The sequence below is a fragment of the Amblyomma americanum genome, chromosome 11, assembly GCF_052857255.1.
Source record: "Amblyomma americanum isolate KBUSLIRL-KWMA chromosome 11, ASM5285725v1, whole genome shotgun sequence".
Classification (NCBI taxonomy): Eukaryota; Metazoa; Arthropoda; class Arachnida; order Ixodida; family Ixodidae; genus Amblyomma; species Amblyomma americanum.
In genome coordinates this window covers 69,150,003-69,172,451 of record NC_135507.1, presented here as the reverse complement: position 1 = coordinate 69,172,451, position 22,449 = coordinate 69,150,003, and the positions used below count along the sequence as shown (strand labels likewise).

The window sequence follows — 22,449 nt, the reverse complement described above, 5'->3', positions numbered from 1 at the left end:
TCCGACACGACTCGCGGCGTTTTCACGATCCCAATAGCCGGTTTGTGAACAAACAACTCAATCCAACCCAGGCCTCCGGCTACACGCTACAGTAGCTCGTAGCTCTTTGTGTCGTGGCAGTTTCAGGCTGTGGTTTTCAGCGTGTTATCCGCGTTTCAGTGCACGCCATGCCAACTGTGTGCCTTGTGAGACAGTGCCGCACGACTTACCAGAATGGAAGCAATATGAGATTTCACAAGTTGCCCGGAGACCCGCAGCGAAGAGCCCTGTGGCTTCGAGCCATTAACCGCGATATGGGCAGTCAGACCGGGTACGTGTGCTCCGAGCACTTTCTACCGGGCGACTACGAAACGAACCTGGATGTCCTTCGAAGCCTCGGTATGGATTTGAAGAATGCTCGCATCAAGCGAGACGCCGTACCGACGCAAAACCTCTCGCCCGGCGCACCGCCAAAAAAGCGGAGAAGGTCCGAGGTAAGTTCGCGAGACGAAAATGATGAACTTTATTACACTTTATTGTCCTTTCTTTCGGTTGCAAACAGCTTTTCCTTTTTTAGAAACTACCGGACCCGCAGGATGTGGAAGCAATTTTGACAGCCGAAGAGGTGCAAACTTCGCCTCAAATGGTTGACAGCTGCACACAGACCCCAAGAAACACCTTCACTGTTGCCTGCCAGACTGACGGCCGTGATGTGCGAACACGATGTAAGATTTTCTTTGCAGCAGTGGCGCGTTCGAGTTCTACCCACATTCCACAAGAATAAATTGGGTCGCAATATATTTTTTCGCGGTTTAGGAAGAGGGAAGGAGCACTGTTTGATGCATTCATTGTTCACTGGTACCACTGAATGCTTGACAAATTCTGGAGGAGGCATTCGTGTTGTCAGTTCCAATCTGGGGAAGTGCTGGAATAATGTATAAAATTTTTTGGGCCTCCGAAGGAAGCCATCACGTATTTCACATGCAGGTAGTGATAGCATAACTGATACCAAGTTTGGCAGTCGCATGCCTATTAGTTGATAATGAGGAATCCATAACTGTGTGATATTAACATTGTATAAACAAACAGCTCTTGGCATTGCATGGGTTTCATTTTCTTCATTAACTTTCAGATACACAGGTGAACCTCCACATTTCCGTGAGAAAGGATATCCACGTGCAGACAGATGCCGGGCAGACCACCAGTGCACACTGTGAAGCTTGCACGAATACAAGCACAGCTCCAGCCTCCACAACGCAACCTGTTTCTTCTCCTCTACCACCTCCTCCCTCCCAAACATTCCCCTCACTACCAATTGATGGTCGAGCACCGTCTCCATCTTATTCGCTCCACGACAGTCATCCAGCCCCATAGAATCCGAAGCCTCAGACTGTGAAGAGGAGCATAACACTCTGCAGAGCTCGGAGTTTTTCCCATCACTTAACGAGACCTTCTTGGGGTAATAATTATGACTTAATACGTACCCCTTTAGCATGTGCACTGAATGCTGTTCCATTATGATGGCGTGACTAAAAATCAAATCAGTCATTTAGTAGGTAGAAGAGCACATAAGGTGGTCCTCCCTTTTCTCGGGCAGGGGCAGGTATGAGTATCGTACTGTCTGCGCTCGCATAATTTCGTTGTGGTGGTGCACATGTCCTCTCTCCAGCTGGCCAACTTCGCACCCTATGAATATTCATAAAGCAGCTCTTGATCCATTGAAATGCTTTTGCAATATTCCATGGCACAAGCAGCTGCTCATGCAGCATCAATGAGACAAAAACATTTGCAAGCTTTGCAAACCTCTCATAACATTAATTACAAGCAAAAAAATGCACAGAATGGAAAAATGCGCACTACAACACAGAAGGCGCAGTGTCGGTGTGGGCAACCATTACATTTACTGCCCTTTAATGCTGTTAAATTCTAGCTTTCAGTTCTCTTGGCAGCATCACATGACTATTTAACCATTGCAACTCACTTTACTTTGTTTCAGACTTGACTCCAGCACTGAGGAAGTCCTTCCACAGGATGATAAAAAATTTGTAATATTTGAAAGTTGCCTGAAAGAACTATTTCAAGTGTGCCGCAAGTGCTTTGCCGCTTGCAAAAGTGTAAGTCGTGTGTCTGGGACTTGGCTTCAAATACAGACACTGTGTGCAAACCACCACTTCCTGACATGGTCAAGCCAACCGATGATCAATGGCAAGGCGGCGGGCAACGTGCTGATGTCAGCAGCTATGTTGTTCGCTGGCACCAGTCCCACCTCAGTGCTCCGGATGTTCAACTATGTGAACGTGCAGGTGTTCACGTCACGAACATTCTACAATTACCAACGAGGCTACCTGCTTCCTGCAATCGACAAGGTAGGAGAAAGGTTGTGCATTGTAAAATGAAGAATTGCTGAACCAATATTTCACAATTAGTTACTTCAGTTCAAGCAGTAAGTCATCCAGTAAGTCATCATTTGGAGTCAAAGCACTGAGAAACTTGATCACTCTACCTTGCTTATAATATCGAACAACCTCTCATGAGCTGATCCCCCTCTCGGGTGAAGACCCTGGGTCTGCCCATGTGCCTGTCAACATCAAAAACCCCTCTCGTTTTAAGACACAAGGTTCTATCTGTATGTGCTGATGTAATATCTGGTCTGTGAGGCATGTGTTCTGGAGGGTCCACATACTATCGCAATCAAAAGTTTATTGGACACGAGTACATGGAAAAAAAATTGTGGCTCTGTTGCGTAATCCAGTCGCCTGAAATGTGTCACGGTATGTGGGGGCAAATATGCTCTATACCCTGGCAGCAATACCACGCAGCTTCCTCACAAGACAGAGCTGGAATAAATTTTTTTTTCGAGAACACGTGTCCCATAATATTTTGATCGTGAATTTACATAAAGGGTCCATGAAATCATTTTCTGACAGAATGACCCCAAAGCAGCTTCAATTTCCAAAAGACTCAGCAACAGCTATTCATTTTCGATCCACTGCACTCACTTTTGAAGAAAACAAGGGTAGAAAATTCCAGACGCCTTTTCTCCTCGACTCTCCAATGAATGGTGCGGCCCAAACCGTCATTACGGTGACAAGTCCTGAAGTCGACAGTGCACATCTAGAACATAGGTAGCACCAGACGAGCACAATAATCAAAATAAAAGAGCAACGCTGTTAGCAACAACTGCTGCAAAACAAGTGAAGCAATTAAAGTTCTTCACGCATGCGTACAGTACTGCCCAGAGATTTCTATATGTCCCATTTTATTCAACTATGTATAACACATTAATTGCTTTTGGTTGCAAATTGCAATGGTTCTTCACCCTCATATCTTAAATAAGGAAGAGTTCTGAAAAGAGGTTCTCAAAATCATTTCATGGTACCTGTCAAGAACAGAAGAAGCAGCGTAATAGTGTTCTGCATTTGATGTGATGTTTAAAAACTGCACCTTTGTCATACCTGATCTGGCAAAAACAACAGGAGGAGTTGTTTCGCCAGTTGGAAGGCTGCACTGTGGACTTGGCTGGCGATGGACGCTGCGATTCGCCAGGATTTTGTGCAAAATTTTTAACTTACTCTTTGCACGTTGCCCAGCTAAACAAAATTCTTCACTTCGAGCAAGTGCAAGTCGGGGAGGTAGGTCACAGCTTTTTAATAAAATGGCTCTGTGATGTAACTTAGCTTTTTTTCCCGACAAAAGTGTGCAGATGTACAATCAAGCACCTCCATGGAGAAGTTCGCCTTTGTGAAGAGCCTCAACATGGTGAAGGAGCGGGGGCTGAAGGTGGCGTCAGTGACAACTGACCGGCACGGCCAAGTCACCAAGTATATGCGGACGCAGGAGCCCACCATCCGACACTACAATGATTGTTGGCATATCTCAAAAGGTAGAACCGAATGAACCTACGCTTCGCAGATAAGACTCTTTCCTGCATCATGTTTTGTAGAATGCGGCGAAATTTTAGACTAAATTTCATTGTTCCAAGCAGACTTTACTACAAGAAAAGCGGGGCGGACAGCAAAATTGTAGTGAATATAGTGAAGCAGTGAGAGAGATTCCAGAATTTGAAGAGGCAAGAAGATGGGGGAAGTTTTATCTGTTTGCTGTCCTTTTTGGCTGTGGTTTATGTCAATGACTATGAGGGAAAGGCCAGCCATGCATGCACAGGTTGCGGATGGGCACTGTGGTGTGAAACCGGATTCCTTGAGTTCTGCAGGCTAGAGGAGGGAAGGTGGGTGTTTCGGGGTGGAAGCTCAAGAGCCAGGTTAACATGTAATGACTGAAGGATTAATCTTCATTAATTATTACACCTCCATTCCAGGCATCAAGAAGAAGCTGGCTGCCCATGCAAAACGAGCTGAAAGCAGTGTGCTAAAAATATGGATTCAGCCAGCCAGTAATCACCTATATTGGTGTGCAGCCCTCAGCGATGGCAGTGCAGAGCTACTGACAGACATGTGGAAAAGCATGGAGCGGCACGCTGCAAATATACACACGGGACATCCAGGCCTTTACACGCATTGTGCACACGATGAACTTGGAGAAAGGAAATGGCTAGTTCCTGGTGAGTAATGTAACTATTTGAAAGCAAGATATGCTCTCTGCAAGGAACTGAATTTGTTTCCTAAATGTTCATTTGCTTTCCACATTAGAATCATGTTTTTGTGATGAAGTATGGCATGCGACATGCTTCGTGAAACAGCGAAGTTGCGGGCATCCAGCTAATATTGAACCTTTCCCAAAGAATTATTTGTTGTTGTCATTGGAAGTTATGCCCGCCTAAAAAGATGGAGAAGGCTTTTTTCGGAGAAGGCTTTCCTGAGAAATTGATTTGTCAATGCAGGGACAACTGCACACAACAAGTTCGTAGAGGATGTGAGCTCACCTCGTATCCTGAGAGACATTAGGCAACTGGCTCCCTGTACACACACCTTCAGCTTGGAGGCTTTCCACAGTGTACTGATAGGCTTTGCACCAAAGTCTGTATGCTTCTCACCTGAGGGCATGCGTGCAAGGTAAGTAGTGAATGATATTATGCGAAAATTTACACCTGATGACCCGCTCGAATTATTTGTCTGGTTTTTCAGAACACAACTGGCAATACTCCATTTCAATGAGAATGCCAGCAAAGGACAGGCCACCACAGCTGATGGACTGTCCAGATGGAAAATAAAGCACCCAAAAGCAAGGAAGGGTACAGCCGTTGCTTGTCCCGTGAAAGCGGAGCCTACATATGGTAAGCAGTTTACTTAGCATTACAAAAACAATTTTTTGTAAACTCTTTAAGGTCCAAGACCTCAAAGGGATACAAAACAAAATGTGGGCTAAGAAAACAAAAACAGAAGTAACTAAAGTGTAACTTCTAATATCGGCAACAAATTCTTTTCTTTAATATTTGAATCTATATGCTCCAAACCATTGTGAAGCCATATTATCAAGCACAGCGTGCCTAAGGATATCCATCATATATGGGCATGACTGCTCTAAGCCACCTGGTGGTGTCAGTGCAACACAATATCGTGGGTTGATGCAGCCTGGGACCAGACAACCCCCAATGACAGCAAACTTGAAAATGGCCATTGGCCACGCTACTATATAGAGTACATTACAGGCCTCGCTTTATGTATATACATTAAAATTTTACTACAATCTTTCACACGTGTACCAGCATCTAACTTTCAACTTTGTATTTAGAATATAGGCTTGGCCAGCATTTTGGTGGCATATTCATCCAACCAATCAAAGTACAACCTTTGTCCGTAACGTTTTGAGACTGATTTATTTTCTTCTCTAGAAATGATTACTGAAAGGAAATGTTGGTGTGTATGTGCCATCTTTCCAAGCTAACCTGAGCAATTTACATGTAGGAAAATACGTTGTCACTGGTCGTCTGTGCATTCTACTGTGACGAAATGTGGAGATGGACGTCCACCTCGAACAGCGTGCAAACATTAAATTCTGAGTGAAGCTTGGCACGACAGCCACACAGACATATGAGCTCCTTCGTGACGTTTATAGCAACTAGACATTTTCGCGGGCGCAAGTTTTCGAGTGGCACAAGAAGTTCATTTCGGGGAGAACATCGGTGGAAGACAACACAAGGCAGGGACGCCCTTCAACCTCACGGACTGAAAACAACGTGGCTCGGATCAGGGAAATCGTACCGCAAGACTGCACCATTACAGTCTGCATGCTATCAGATGTTTTCGACATTAGTAAGACAACATGCCACCAAACTTTGCAAGAAAACTTGGGGAAATGAAAGCCGAATGCCAGACTTGTGCCGCACTCCCTTACACAGGACCAGAAGGACATGTGGGCATCAGTGAGCACTGATTTGGTCTCCGAGGCAGAGAAGGGTGCTGCATTAGTCGACAGCATCACCGCTGAAAACGAAACATGGCGTTTTCAATACGATCCTCAAAGAGGCAGAGCGCCGGATGGCGATCCACAAGCTCTCCGGCGTTGAGAAAGGTGCGGCGACAGAAGAAAAAAACAAAGACGATGCTGATAGCTTTTTTCGATCCAGAGGTGTCATAAAATATCAGTTCGTTCCACAAGGGCAGACGGTGAATTGGGAGTTTTATATCCGCATGCTCCAACACAGGCCTGATGCACTGTGACGCCGTCGCCCTGACTTATGGACATCTAGACAATGGAGCCTTCTCCACGATGACGGAAGGCTGCCCACTGCTCTCAGCGTGATAAAATTTCTTGCTAAGCACAGCATTACTGTACTTCCCCATCTGCCATACTCGCCTGGCCTCTCTCCATGCGATTTTTAACTATTTCCTCCTGTGAAGAGAGCCCTAAAAGGTAACTGAATTAGGAGCGTGGAGGCCATTCAAGACGCCACGACAAAGGAGCTGACAGCCCTGCCAAAAGAGGCATTTTCCAACTGTTTCCAAGGCCTCAAGAAGCGTTGGGAGCTGTGTATAGACTTCAAGGGAGACTATTCTGAAGGGGTGTTTCACAAATGCTTTCAATGTTAAACGCATTTTTTTTAATGGACTCATTCTCGGAACATTTCGGACAAAGGTTGTATTCAATTTCAGCCACCAAGTTCTATTGTAGGCGTTTCCAAGAAAACCTAAATAATGGGTGTGTATGGGCATAAACAAAGCAGTATCTCCTATACCCTCTTTAGTACGCTTCAGCACGCTCTTTTTGTATAACTGGTTAGTGTCAGGAATGTTGGCATTAATAATGCTCATGTTATTATATGCACGCTTGTTGTTTTCCAGATTATGTTGGCCTGCTTCTGAAGGAGACAGTCCATTGCTGTGAACAGTGGCCGTATTTCAAGGCAGCTTTTGCGGCAAACCTTTCGACTGCCCCACCCTCCATGAGTCACTCTTTCCCGAGGCCCTCTAAGAATGAACTCGTGGCAGCAAGAAGGTCTAGGTTTGCCAGTAGCATGGGGAGCACCACTGTCTAGTACAGGTGCGTATTCCCTAAAATTACGAAATCAGTGTTGAAGGATAGGCCCATTACTTTCAAAACAAGTTGTAGTCTGGTCGCATGTTAATACGCATGAATTTATGCAGGGAGTGTTGCTGGGCTAGTTGTTTTTTGATCAGACATCGTAGATTCACAACGCTTGCATACGAGGACACAGAGCGGACATGCAAAACTGTGCAGCTGTTTGTGTGTCCTCTCTTTGTCCCCGGCTATAAGTGCTGTGATTCCATGATGTCTGCCATGAAGCATGGCAGAGGTTGAAGTGTAGGTCGTCACACACTCAGACAAAAAAAAGAAATACTCTCCATCTCTCAAAAGCATAGTTTGGGATAGAGTGCGAAAATGCAATCAATCTGTCCCTACCTATGCCTTGTACGCAACATCAGCACATTAAAAATAATAACATGATAACAAAGTGGATGCAGATGAAACTTTATAAAAATATTATTCAGAAATGGATGGATACAAGTATAGGATTTTTAAAAGCAACCCTTTCACAAAAATAATGAACACCTAGGGGGTGCTACTTCTTTCAAATGCTCCCATCTGCAGCGAAACTTTTCTCACTTTGAAGTCTCTTGTCCCAAAGGTGCATTCCCCTCTTCCATACTTTTTGAATTGCATAATAAAGTGATGTGCGGTTAATATGGACACTTTTGTTCCCAGAAAAAATTATTTATAATATGAGTGGTCAAAAATAACGAATGAAGGTCAAAACTCAGCTACTCAGCCAGAGTACCCTTGTTCGAACCTGACCGTGGCGGCTACATTTCGATGGAGGTGAAACACAAAAGGCGTCAGTGTGCTGTGTGATGTCAGTGCACGTTAAAGATCCCCAGGTGGCCAAATTATTCTGGCGCCCGCCACTAAGGCACCTCTTTCTGTCTTTCTTCTGTCAGTTCCTCCTCTAACTGTTCCCTTACTGCATGGTTGGACACCTAGACATGAGACACTGCGCCATTTCCTTTCCCCAACAACCAATTTTCGACTGCATATTATACCCAATGAGCAAGGTCCCAGAGGACCAAAGCAATGTCTGCAAAACTGAGACAAAATGTATCTTTTTTTGCTTTTGGTTTCCAAATAAGCTGTCCATAGTCTACGCAGAGAGTTTCTATATCACCAAGGCAGAATGGAATGGGAGGGGATCAGTCCTTGAAAATTGTCCTTATAGCAAGGTGTCCATGTTAACAAGACATGACTGCAAGTTCACAAGCATTGCTGAACAAATTTCTAGAGCCCTTGTGCATACTGGAAACCAGTGTAACCTTCCGATGGAAATCTCTCCCTTATTTGGCATACAGCACAAGCAGGGAGGACCTTCCTGTGATGTCTGCCCAGGCGTCCCCAAAGCCAGTGTGCAAGCTGGCTGTAGCTGATGTAGCGGTACCTCCTGTTGACAAGAGAAAAACAAGAGTCACTATTTTTTTCAGCATAGCAAAATGAAAGTTCAGTTTCAGGCTTTTACAATGCTGAAAGCTAATCATGTTATCAGTGTCTGTACAGTTAGTTCTAACGTCATTGTTTGCAAGTTAAATCATGTGATTGTCACTGTGTGTTCTTCCTGGCAGCATTGTGAACTCTGAATTCTATTGCAACATTTTGAAGTTACTGACAGAGAATGGTAGACAACAAAAATGCAACAGTGGCATGACCCCAATTTCGTGGCAGCATTGAAACTTTTTATTCATGGTGCCACGGTTCTCCACAGGCAGTACAGGCAAATGTTGCTGAACTACTATATTGGCGCGTGCTCATGGGAGCGCGCCGACGATGAAGACGAAGTGTGCGTGTGCCGGTGGACAAAGACGAAGTGTGTGTGTGGTTCAGACAGCCATCTTGTGAGTTCCCTGCTGTGCGTTGGACTTCGTTGAGACTGTGATCTGTGCCGGTCCTGTCTTCGTTACATTTTTGGTGGAGGTGCTGGGTACTTTCCAACATCTACGTGCCCCGAAGGCTCTCAATGAACACGGATTTGACTCCGATTCATCGCAGTACGAGCCGCCGAATCCAAGGTCAGTCACCAGAGTACGGTCCGTTATCCCCTAGGACCTGGGCTCCAGCTGCGACGCGCAGGACTGACGCGGCACCTATGGCTAGCAACGGAGACGCGGCAGCTATGGCTGACAACGGGAACTCAGCTGCTCATTTCCTGGTCCTCCAGCCGCGAACGCCGCCGTCCTTCCATGGCGAAGTGTTTGAGGACGCGGAGGACTGGCTTGACCAGTTCGAGCGCTTTGCCAGGTACAACGGCTGGGATGCGGAGCGGAAGCTGCACAATGTTTACTTCGCTCTTGACGACTCGGCGCGGACGTGGTACGAGAACCACGAGACAACGTTTCCTTCTTGGGAACGGTTCCGTAGCCAGTTGCTGGCGACCTACGTCAACACCGACCGTCGGGAACGAGCTGAGTCGGCGCTGCAGTCAAGGAACCAGCGACCCAATGAGAGCGTCGCAATGTATTATGAGGACATGACACGACTGTTCAGAAGGGCGGATCCAAACATGGCCGAGGACAAGAAAGTGCGCCACCTGATGCGTGGGATAAAAGAAGAACTGTTTGCTGGGCTTGTGCGAAACCCACCTAACACCACTTCGGAGTTTCTATTGGAGGCCACTACCGTCGAAAAGACCCTGCAACAACGCGCCCGCTATTACAATCGCGTCGTGAACACCGTATCAACTGCCGACTTTGCGCCAGCCTCCAGCGACTCCGCTGACACCCTTCGGGAGCTGGTTCGATCTATCGTCAAAGAAGAGCTGCACAAAATGCGCCTCTCTGCCCAGTCGCAGCCGCAGTGTCCATCGTTAGCACAAATTATCCGAGAGGAAGTGCAGCAGGTGGTTCCTGAACCTGTTGCCCCTGCTGCCCTTACACCGACGCCCCCGCGCCAGACGTACGCGTCGGTACTCCGACAGAACTGCGACCTCGCCCCTTGGAGCACCAGCCCATCTGCATCTGCTTTCTAGCCGCGGCCCCCGCCTGTCCCTGTGTTGCCCGAAGCCAGGCTGCGGATGACGGACGTGTGGCGGGCACCTGACCAGCGGCCCCTTTGCTACCACTGCGGTGAGGCTGGCCATATCTTGCGGTGGTGCCCTTATCGTCGAGCTGGAATTCGCGGATTTCATCCGCGAGTCCCCTATCCGCCCAATGGCGAACGGTCCCGCGAAATTGAGGAGCACCTGTCAACGCGCCGGGATCACACTCACACTGATTTCCCTCGCTCTGACTACCGCCCACCAACCTCTACCCGCTATCGTTCACCGAGTCCCCGTCCTCCGACTAGCCGTTTCAGCCGCTCACTGAGTCCTCGCCGGGGAAACTAGACCCAGCGGCCTGCGGAGGTAAGGCCGCTGACGAGCGAACAGCCGAACATATTCCATCGCGTTCCCGACCAGACGACGGCTATCAAACGAGGACACGTGACAATCACAAAGGATGTGCAGCTTCGAACTTACTGGTCGATATCGACGATTTAGCGGTTACGGCATTGGTTGATATGGGAGCGGACTATTCGGTTATGAGCAACGAGCTAGCAAAAGAACTGAGGAAAGTTTTAACCGCGTGGACTGGGCCTCAGATTCGCACAGCTGGTGGGCACCTAATTACCCCTGTTAGCCGGTGTACGGGGAGAGTTACAATCGACGGATTTATTTACGTTTGTGACTTTGTTGTCCTACCTCACTGTTCGCACGATGTCATTCTCGGCCTGGACATTTTACAAGCTAACGTCGCCGTTATCAATTTACAAGAGCCGCGCGTGACGTTTTCGCCGACGCAAGCAATTGAAATAGCCGACCCAGACGACTCCAGGATACCCGCCCTGCGTATTGCTGCTGATGACGTGACGGTGCCTCCGCGGTGCAGCATGATGGTCACCGTGCAAAGTGACTCGCCCGGTGATCGAGACGTTATGGCAGAGAGAAACGTCAGCCTTCTACTTGAGAAAGGAATCTGCGCTGCAAGAGGGCTTGTTCGCTTACGGGATCGCTCTGCGACGCTCTTGATCACCAACTTCGGAACAGAGTTCCAGCCTATTGCGAAAGGAACGGCCGTCGCATACGTTACCGACTTCGTTGAGCCCGCAGAAATATGTGCTCTGGAGCTACCGTCGCCGGACGGACGCGATGCAGCAACCGTTCTGTCTACCGTGGACATTAATCCCGGCTTGTCGGTGGGTCAGAAGCAGCGCTTGTTAGAGCTCCTTCACGATTTCGCAGAGTGCTTCGCCACGACATCAAAGGTAGGGCGCACCCCGGTAGCCAAACACCGCATCATCGTCAACGAGGAGACTAGCCCCATATCCCAACACCCGTACAGAGTGTCGCCGGTGGGACGGGAGGCTATACGATCCCAAGTGCAAGAAATGGGACGGCTTGCGAGATGCAGCCTTCGCCTCCAGGAATACGACATCGCGGTAGTGTACAAATCCGGCCGTAAGCACAATGACGCCGATTGCTTGTCACGTGCACCTGCCCACGTTGCTCCGGCCGAAACGGAGGACGACTTCCCGTTTCTTGCTCTCGTCACGTCGTCCGATATGGCCCGGCGTCAACGGGCTGACTCAGAGTTGCGTCCGCTCATCGAGCATCTGGAGGGCCTTAACGTCGCTGTTCCGCGGCTTTTCGTTCGAGGTTTGGGTTCCTACAGTCTCCGAGATGGCGTCCTTTACAAGAGGAACTTCGCCCATAACACGGAAACCTTTCATCTGGTTGTGCCATCCGAACTCCGTCCAGAAATCTTGCACGCCTGCCACGAAGAGCCATCGGCTGGCCATTTGGGTGTTACGCGGACGTATGCCTGCATTCGTGCGAAGTATTACTGGCCAAAGTTGCTCTCATCAGTCCAGCAATATGTGAGGACCTGCCGTGACTGCCAGCGACGAAAGACACCACCAGTTAAACCCGCAGGGCTTCTCCAGCCCATCCCACCGCCTACAACACCTTTCCAACAAGTGGGCATGGACTTGCTCGGCCCATTCCCATTGTCTTCCTCTGGGAACAAATGGATTGTTGTGGTGACGGACTACTTAACGCGGTACGCCGAGACACAGGCGCTCCCCCACGCTAGTGCTCCAGAAGTGGCTCAGTTTTTTATGACATCAATCGTCTTGCGTCACGGTGCGCCATCAGTCGTCATCACGGACCGTGGAACCGCCTTTACGGTGGCATTAATTCAATCTCTCTTCGAACACACCCACACCAGTTACCGGAAGACAACAGCCTATCATCCCCAAACAAACGGCTTGACTGAACGCCTCAACCGGACGCTTGCAGATATGCTTGCTATGTATGTCGACGTTGAGCATCGTACGTGGGACGAAGTTCTTCCTTATGCAACCTTCTCCTACAATACGGCAGAACAGGAGACTACCCGTCTTACACCTTTCCAGCTGGTCTACGGACGGTGTGTCACTACCATGCTGGATGCTATGCTACCCGCTGCTCACAACGACGGAGACATCGGCCCCTACGCTGACGTTGACACATTCGTCCAGCGGGCTGAAGAAGCCCGCCAACTCGCAAGGTGCCGGATTCGACATCAACAACAACTCGACGCTGGTCGCTACAACCTCCGCCACCGATGCGTTCGGTACGAGCCCGGCGACTCTGTATGGGTATGGACACCTGTGCGCCGCCGCGGACTCTCCGAAAAGCTCCTCCGACGCTACTTCGGTCCGTACGAGGTGGTTCGTCGTATAAGTGATGTCACATACGATGTTTTTCCGCGGGACACGACCTCCTCACCACGTCGGCGCCATCCGACCGAGACTGTCCACGTGGTGCGCATGAAGCCCTACCATGACAGGCTGCAACCCGCCGCTTTACCAGCTTAACAGCTCTCAGTATTCTCTGCCGTCCGCCGTCTATACCGAACATTACCTTTGCTGTCCGTGTTCGTTTCCGGCGTTGGGCCGCCGCCTTGATGGAGGGGGTAATGGCGCGTGCTCATGGGAGCGCGCCGACGATGAAGACGAAGTGTGCGTGTGCCGGTGGACAAAGACGAAGTGTGTGTGTGGTTAGGACAGCCATCTTGTGAGTTCCCTGCTGTGCGCTGGACTTCGCTGAGACTGTGATCTGTGCCGGTCCTATCTTCGTTACAATATTCATACGAAGTTGCGAGAGCAGGAAAGCATTTATTTACAAGGCCAAAGCGGGGATTGGGCACGTCACTGAACAGTCAGTGGCGAGCACCATAGCATATTGTTGCGCCCACCGAGTCTGTCGTAATTTTTCACTGCACTATAGCGCGGCTTAGCATTTCGCCCCAGGTCAGTTGAAGCTTGTCCTCAAGCAATTTAGACAGCATTGTGATGGCAGCATTTGAGGGAGGCTATGTGAGTCCATTCGGCCATTCGGCCAGTCCATTCGGCCTTAGACACGCACCAAGGCTTCTGTCTGATGGGCAGAGCGGTACCAGTGTTAATCTATAGTGTTGCATGCCATAAATTGGCAGCGGAGAGGAAGTGGCTGGCTGAGCAAAATCAAACACTGACACATACTGGCTAAGAACAGCCTGTAATGCAAGCAGTTCGGACGACAAAAGGGACTTGTTAATCCTGCGATCGATATTGACGGTGAAGTCTGTGGCTCGACTGGAATGCTCACACTTAGATATGGATCTGATAGTATGAATGTCATAAGCATCAAATCAAGCGAGTTTAAGCCCCAACAGGATCAGAACAGGTTCTGATGAGGCATTCACTGTCCACACTTGTGCGCAACCGTCATCTACGATAAGAACGACCTGTGGCACGAGAACATTCTGTTTCGCAGTGTTGTTCACATCTGGCTCAAAAAGCAAGGCTCAAAGCACTTTTTGTGCGGTGTTCAATGCAAAGCTATTTGTGTAATTAAATAATTCTGTTTGATTTTGTGATACCACCTCTTCTGTCACGCTGGTCGGCCCTACCACTTTACAACTTTAGAGCTGGTGGGTGGAGCTGCGGAACAGCTGGGAGTTTCAAAGAGGTATGCCTTGCACCGTCAGCACATGCAAGATGCCAGTGTCGACACGTTGAAGACAGGTTTACTGTGTGACTGCTAAAGATGCGGATTTTATACACCATGCTGTGGCACAAGCATCCACACATTAGTAGAAGTGATGATGGATGCAATGAAGTCTATCAGCAAATTCTTTTTAATTGAAACCATTTGTATGGCACACTATAGAATGTTACCACCTAATGCACGTTGCCAAAAAAAGATGGCAATGAGGACAGCGCTGGAATGGTGATTGTTCTGGCAGTGAGTGGGGCTAGGTTACTTTGCTATGAAATTCCATTTTGTACAGTCTCCTGCGAAATAAAGGATTGATTGTTTTATACTGATTTTACTGCAGTTCTCACAATCCTTTCCATTGCAATCGGCTTCTCTAGTGCTGCACCTGTTAAAGATGTAAATTCAGCCAATAAAACAGAAATGTGTCTGGCCAGCATACACACAACTATGTGCATGATCTTCAACTGCATTATCCAAGTTCACACATGCCAGAAGACACATCTCATCTGCTTGCTCGTTTACTCGAGAATATTTTACCGCCTGAGTAGCAAAACATCGTGATCGTCCACGCATATGAAAAAAGACCACCGATGTTGTGTTCGCACTCGCGTGCCGCGATGTGTATACAAACCATGGCACCTAGTGCAAACACTTCGGCGCATTTACGCATTTACCTAGGGAGCGATGTCATCCCAGAAGTTATCGCTAGGTTAAAGTCTTTGATGAGCACTGGCTCCCCGTTTGATTACACCGCTTCGCATGTGAGAAAAGAGCAAAAAAAGGCGGTCGCTTGTTCATGCTGCGTCTCCCTTTGAGCATTGTTCTTACCCTGTGTGCTCGACGCGTAGCCCATGATCCAAAAGCATTTGCAGTGCCACCATAAGCACCACCTCGTCGAGGCACAGGGTGTAAAAGTGGGGGTGCTCCGTGATGCACGCGGAAGGCTGCTTCACAGTCGCTGCAGGGATCTCGCGGCAGCAGGTGCTCTCGAGTGCAGTGGGCATCGACACGCACCGCCCGCAGAAACACCTATTCGAATGCTTCAGTTAGCGATGGCACTCTCTCGAAAACTGCTCAACGTAAGCAACATGATTCGGACATACCAGTGTGTATTCCCGACACGACCGGGTTCGGGAGGCTCACGGTCGGGGCTTCCGCAAGTAGCGGTTGTGCCGCGGGCTACGACCGCTAGTTGCTGGCCGCACGCTCCGTCTTCGCAGCCATTGTCACTGCCACCGCTGTCGTCCTCTGACGACGGCTGATCTGGCACCCGCAAAGGTGTGTCGCCGTACGGCTCAAACCCCAACAGCCGACTCCTTTCCAGCAAGCGACGCTGCAGCTCGGGAAGATCGGCCATTTTTAAATAACCTTCTGCGCGTGATGCAGCGTGACGTCATTTTGACGCCACATTTGAGTACATATAGTGCTCTGACCTCGGTCAACTATGGGCCAGCAGGCCTCGCTAAGCCGCCATGTTGTGTCGGCGACAGAAGCCTCGGATTGGCTACTTATGATGACGTTTCCTGTAGAGTTGAGGAGGACGCGTGCCGGGAAATCGAAATTAACTTTTTTTTCGCTACTCGATCAACCCGGACGATGAAACGAATCACTGTACGCTATAGAATGAAGGGTCAGAATTCCAAATATACACTTCGTCCAAAATATTCGGAAAACACTTCACGACCCCTTTAAACATTCATCTCCATTTCCTTACAGCTAAAAAATGGAAACTGCAATGCCTCGCACAAACTTGACTTTTTATGTGAAATTTCTTTCATGCAGTCAACAGTCAATTGTGATTTTCCTTAACTCTTGTATTTCTTGTTACCACAGTTTTTCTTGCTGTTTGTGCTTCTTTATCTCACTTGATATAATTTTTTTCCGTTAGGAACGATTGTTTAAAGGTGATTGTCTACATGCCCTGTATAGCTACATAATAAAATTCCTTGTTCATTATTTATGTCTTTACCTGTTTTTTTTCCTCTCGAATTGGTGCTTTTCTGTTCAGTGTAACAAAATGCGGTACCGCTGCCGCCGTCATTGTCTGTAACGGGGCGCGGTTCCCGTCAAGCCGAAGATTTTTGTAGGCTTTTTTGCCGCGTTCCAGCACTATGATGTGGTGCTGAATAAATTGAATTGAATTGATTTGAAACGATTTGGGACAGGGAGAGAGCGACTCGTTCTGTTGGTCTTGTCTCTGTCTCTGCTCCAAGTTGTTTTGTGAAAGTTATCGCTACCCACTGCAAAAAAAATTACTGGTGGCTCCACTTTTTCTATTCTTAGTGGATAAAACACCCTACCTAAAACCTTCGACGTCATCATGAAAAGGAAACGCAGGTGATCTGACTTTGATTAATAATGCCACCAAAAACCGTAAAGAGAGCTAAAGATGAAATATAACTTTGCAAAGAATATTAAACATTGTGGCAATACTGAAATGCTCTTTTTTTTCGTAATGCAATGTCCTGACCGCTCTTCAAAAGTTCGCTCCTCAAAACGCTCTTTAATCCTTCACATTGCTCTTACCAGTCATGCAAGAAAGTGTCCCTTTCAAACATTTTGATAAAGTCACTTAACTTCAGAGCCAGGCTAAGATGTTCCGAAACGATTGCGTGTTTTTTTTTTAATTTTCGGTTGCTTCCTTCAGCATGCGCTAAGAGGATGTGCGGGCGGTGGCAGAGAGCACCAGGGACAAACCTAGTACCAAGTCGTCTGAACCTCACTGTCCCCAAATGTGGCAATCGTGGACAAAATTGTTTTGCAACATGTAGCAAATGGCTACAAAATTTCAGTCGAGCTTTACGTACCAGTTCGGTGCGGGAGAATTTTTATGGCCCTCAGTGACGACATAACCAACCACTGAAAATCATGTGCGTTTAGGACACTGTGTAGAGACTTTGATTTTAGCACTGTTGGTTTTAGTTTTGGGTAGGAGGTTTGATTCTGTGAATAGCCCTGCACACCTTGCTAACTTTTCGGCAAATATTTGTTATTTGGCTTTCCTGATTTGGTCAAGTGCCGAGCGGTTTCAAGCGATTCCAAGCGGTTTCTGCGCCTGTCCCTATTCTCGACTCTTCCGCCGCATTGCTTCGTCACACTCCGCTTTATAGTCGTTTGCTTCAAGTTCCCGGGATACTGCTCAAGAATTCTCCGTGCGTGCTTTAAAGAACCGCAGTCGGTATAAAATATTTGGCATTCCTCAACTACAGCGTATGTCTTTTTTCAAAATCACCCCAGAATAAGTTATTAAAGCAAGCGCGCCCTGAAAAAGGCACAACTCTAAAGCATTGTTCCGCAGACGTAGCGAGAATGGCCGCTTTTGAAAATGTTTTTACTCCTCCTAACAAACATGCTGTTAAAATCGCGCCTCCCTAGTGCACTAGATCGGGAGCCGGCAAATGTCAGGTCCCTACTCCCCCAAATTCACTTGATCGATCGCCATTCTTTACCATTCCAGTATTCTTTTATCCTGGCAGTGCCGTTTGAGAGCGCAACTTTATTTCACCTTTCCTTAAATTAGCCTTCACCTCTAAAAATATATGTGCTGCTTCTTTGCAGCTATCATAATTTGTCGACGCATCCTTATGCATAGGGTAGCTATCAGTATTTCCTGAAAGCGCTCTGTAAATTGTGTCTTTGCTATATTGAGTAACAACGGTAAAGAAAATCGGGCATAATATTTTCTCGGGCGCTCACTGCCTCCAAAGTTAGGTTGTACCCGAGAAGTTATACTAAAAATATGCGTATTCAGCGCCAACAATCAATCAAACCTCTCCCAATGCCCACCAGCATGAGCCTATAAGTGGAGCGCACGTAAAGACATTATATCGTAAAGACATTGTAGTCCTGTCTTGTGTGTGTTGTCTCCGTCTTTTAGCGCCAGTACACCCACCCACTACAGGGTAAATGCCTCTTTCATGCCTTTCCAATTAACCCTGTCCTTTGCCAATGCCATCCACCATTTGTCCTCAAATTTCTTAATCTCATCCGCCCACCTATCCTTCTGCCGTCTCTGCTGCGCTTACTTTCTTTACACATTAAATCCCACCTACATTATATCGCGCAGTTATGTGCTCGAGCGCCGCCCTTTTTGCCGCCAGATAACATTTTGGGACTGGTTGTGTCATTCCGCCTTGTGTTATATATAAGAGATTCCATTTTTTCCCGCGTTTTAGAGTAAAAATGGAATACCCATGGATTCGCTACTGAGGAATGTTCCATGAAGTGAAGTGTGAGAACTGTAAGCGGAGAGCATGGGAACGCCTGTTATGGTGTACAGACAGGTCACTCTAATGTGTACTGCGAGTGCCTTCCCTTGTTGCATTATCGTGTCGACGCATGTTAGACGAGCCGCTGCACTGTCGGGCAGCGCCCGCGTGCCGCGAGCTATGCGTGCTGTCAAGAACGCACACCCTATAGCTCATCACACATGGGCGGGCACTAAAGGGCTGCTTGGTTTCTTTGACATGCACGTTGACAGCGATATTGTGAGCGACGGTTCGAATCATAAGCCAGCATGTTTTTTTTTTCAAGTGAAGTAAAGTTTATTTCAGCTTTTGTCTTACAAAAACTGTGCGTGACGAAAAAAAAGCGGTTCGCAATGACCGCTTGACAAGCTTCGTCACCCGTAGAAGTTGGCAACATTAGCAGACACAGTTACACATGAGAGTCATTATACAATGTTAGAGAAAGAAGAAAAAAAAATGACAGGTAAAAACATTCAACAGAGTAACAAAATACATCCTAGTCAATGAACAGTTCCCTAAGTGCAGAAGTCATTTCTGCTAAATTGCTATAGAGAGGGTTGTTCAAACATTTCGGAAGAATATATTTCACCATCGCACAACCGTAATTTGTTCTGCATCTGGGTATTGCAAACATTTTATGGTCTCTATTTTCTTCTGTGAAAAGGATGCCTGGGTCCCAAATGGCTTTGACCGGAGCGAGCAATCAAAAAAAGTAATGCAGATGCGCTTTCTCGGTTGCTTGCACATCTTAATCAAAAACCAAAAGGCGGAACGTTTCATGCAGGTGCCACTTAATATCCTTCCATCTGGGCGTGCGCTCCACGTAGGGCTCGCATGATTGAGTTGTGGTTTTTAGTGCTCACGCTCCGTGTAATAGAGAGCGAGCGCTTCGGACTGAAGAGGGAAACAAGGCAAAAAATTATGGGAGAGTTGGAAGTGCTCGCGCTCCCGAAACAGCCACAGCGGTGTGGCATACGCGCGTAACGTCAGTCGTAGTGTACACTAGGCAGCAGGGGCAGTAGAGAGATGCACACGATTATGCGTTCATGTTAATTATTCTCATGAATGTACGTGTAAACTATCCTCTCAGGTGTAGGACGTAGCTTACGTGCATGGCAGTCAGAAGACAGTTTGATACTAACGCATTCTTCTTATTCTCCCTTTAAACCTTCACCCCGAATGCTAGACACGGTTTTTCTGGGTTCTACTTATTTTAATTTCCTTTATTTAAGTATGGAACAAGCCAGCTAAAAACTATATAGTGGTTCTTTACTAGCTTACGAAGAGTTATTTCTTGGTCGGCACATTGAATGTTGAGTTTTTCCTTTATCGCGTATACCAGGTTTTGAGTGCTGGTGGATTAGAATCTATTTTTACACCTGAATATTCTCCCGAATTCAACCAAGAAACTATTATGCGTTACGTTCAAGTTGCAGCAGTTCTATAAGATTGTTTTGAAGTAAAACAATAGATTGACACGAGCTCTACTGGTGGCTTCATTGTTTTTGACGCATTGGAAATATCGCGTGTAGGTTCTGGGCTACTGTGACATCAAAGAAGTTGCTAACTTTATGCTGAGCCTAGATTTATTGTCAACAAGGCGCCAGTAGTGTCCCCGTTTTCTTCTGGTAAAGTCGACAGCTGCTACTGAGGAGAAGCAAATTGTGCGGTCTAGTCCCCGAATGGGCGTGTTTGGGAGCAGAAAGCAAGCCAAGCCCAAATTCATCCGGGACGAAGCAATACGGCCTTGTCAGCGATAACGTCCAGCTGTCGTTTCGTTTATTCTGACAGTGTACTAGTCCGTTGACATACCAAAACTACAATAGAAACGAAAGAGCGGTCCAAACCTCATTCTACCCCCTTTCCTTGTCATGCTATACAAAGCCAGTTTCGGGAGCAGCTGCCTTTTTATGTCTACGGCTTACAGCGCTTGTTGCACTGGATATGGTATTTACGCACTCCTAGAAACAGCGGGTCTCCTTTACCATCACCGGTATACTGCCCTTCCTTCCACCTGCGCAGCTGTTTCGCCTTTTCCGATACCGAAGTCCAATCACAGCCCAAGAGCAAATCTCTTCGCTTCGGTGGTCGTTTTTTTTTTGCTTTCTTTAGAGTTTCGGTTTGACGTTTGGTGCTCGCTGCGTTCAGGTAGCCTTTGTAATGAAACGAACGCTGAGCTGTGTGTTCTCAAGAATAGTGGTTAGACGGGAGAGTTGCTAATGATAGTACATCGTGGGTAGGCGGCGCGAAACAGAAAAAGACAAGAGTAGATTACGACACAGAAAAGCACTGTGTCTGTGCGGTCTTCTACTTTTTTCTTTCGTCTGTCTCGCTCTGTGTGTTCTGGTTTTCTCTTAAGAGCAGAAAAACACAGTGGTCTCCTTTTTTTTATTCCGTTACAATGCGGAAAACAAAAGAAGAAAGCTACGCATAAGGACTTGCAAGTAAAGAAATATTAGGATAAACAGTACCTCGAACTGCTCCTAACCACGCTGGGAACGAAAATTCGCTTTAATGCAATGGCTTTTTGGTATGCAGCCTGGAACAGACGGAAGGAATAAATGCTGTGCAAATGACCAAACATTGTGTGCTTTAAACTAACTGCGTTTTTTGCGTGCTGCTTTATTTAAGCACCTTAAGGGGTGTCGAAAAGATTTATTCTGGTTCAGTTATGCTGCGAAAGACACAGCAAAATGACGAATTGTCATGATAAAGTACGATATCTTTTGTGCTTAATCATAACTAATCAAGATTGCGTTTGAATGCCTCTCACGTTTTCAGACAGCTTTACTGGGGTGTGAAGAGGATCACAGTGCAGCCTATGGCAGATCCGCCGAGAAGAAATGCGCTCTGACGGAGAAAGCTGGGGTTGCACTTCGCTCCTCGAAAATGATTTTTTTTGTGTCTGAGTATAATTTTATTCCTGAAATATTTCAGAACCCACTGATCCACAAGCAGCGGAAGTGACATTTGCGTCAGTGTTCGATTCGTCACGATCCTCTCAAAAGGGATTCGACGCCGCTCAATTTCTGACAATAATTTTGTATTTTCTTTGCGCGCTTTATCGATACGGTGTTTCAAATAAAAAAAGTCCGTAGAAGGAATGTTTTCTTCTCAGCATTTCGCCCTAAAATCTTGAAGCTATCACAATGGAAAGAAACGCCAACAACGCGACGCCTACTTGGTTCGCTGTTCGAATTTCTTTTCAGAGCGCTTTTATTCCGGAGTTCCCGGGTTCGAACCCGACCGCGGCGGCTGCGTTTTTATGGAGGAAATACGCTAAGGCGCCCGTGTGCTGTGCGATGTCAGTGCACGTTAAAGATCCCCATGTGGTCGAAATTATTGCGGAGCGCTCCACTACGGCACCTTTTCTTCCTTTCTTCTTTCACTCCCTCCTTTATCCCTTTCCTTACGGCGCGGTTCAGGTGTCCAACGATATATGAGACAGATACTGCGCCATTTTCTTTCCCCAAAAACCAATTAATATTATTATTATTATTATTTTATTTCGGTGATATCAAAAAGACCGCCACCGTCTGGAAGACGTTGAAGTAACGAGCGTTAGCTTTATTGGCCCTGCGTAAAACGAAAGTCTTTCCGCATCTAGCGGGGCCGGTGAAGAAAACCCTGAGCAGTTCTGAAAAGTAAACAAACTTTTCCACCTAGCCGAGCGCTATCTATCAGAGAAATTACGATGCACGTCTACCCGTTGTCGAGTTGCGCCCCCTCAGGATACGTCCCAAACGGAAATTACTTCTTGTA

The 22,449-nt window shown here is 47.2% G+C and overlaps 2 protein-coding genes across 2 annotated transcripts; one reads left to right on the top strand and one right to left on the bottom strand.

The window, feature by feature from the left end:
- The first annotated feature begins 4,251 nt into the window (after positions 1-4,251).
- On the top strand, positions 4,252-6,172 carry LOC144109683 (uncharacterized). The gene is made up of 3 exons (XM_077642482.1): positions 4,252-4,540; positions 4,820-4,991; positions 5,064-6,172. The coding sequence occupies exons 1-3, from the start codon at positions 4,252-4,254 to the stop codon at positions 5,227-5,229; spliced, it is 627 nt and encodes a 208-aa protein (XP_077498608.1). The 3' UTR covers positions 5,230-6,172.
- Positions 6,173-7,853: 1,681 nt separating this feature from the next.
- LOC144111286 (uncharacterized) lies at positions 7,854-15,799 on the bottom strand. The gene is made up of 3 exons (XM_077644525.1): positions 15,544-15,799; positions 15,269-15,469; positions 7,854-8,830 (listed from the first exon to the last, which is right to left on the bottom strand). Exons 1-3 carry the CDS (start codon positions 15,795-15,797, stop codon positions 8,671-8,673), a joined length of 615 nt encoding a protein of 204 aa, XP_077500651.1. The 5' UTR covers positions 15,798-15,799; the 3' UTR covers positions 7,854-8,670.
- Positions 15,800-22,449: the final 6,650 nt, after the last annotated feature.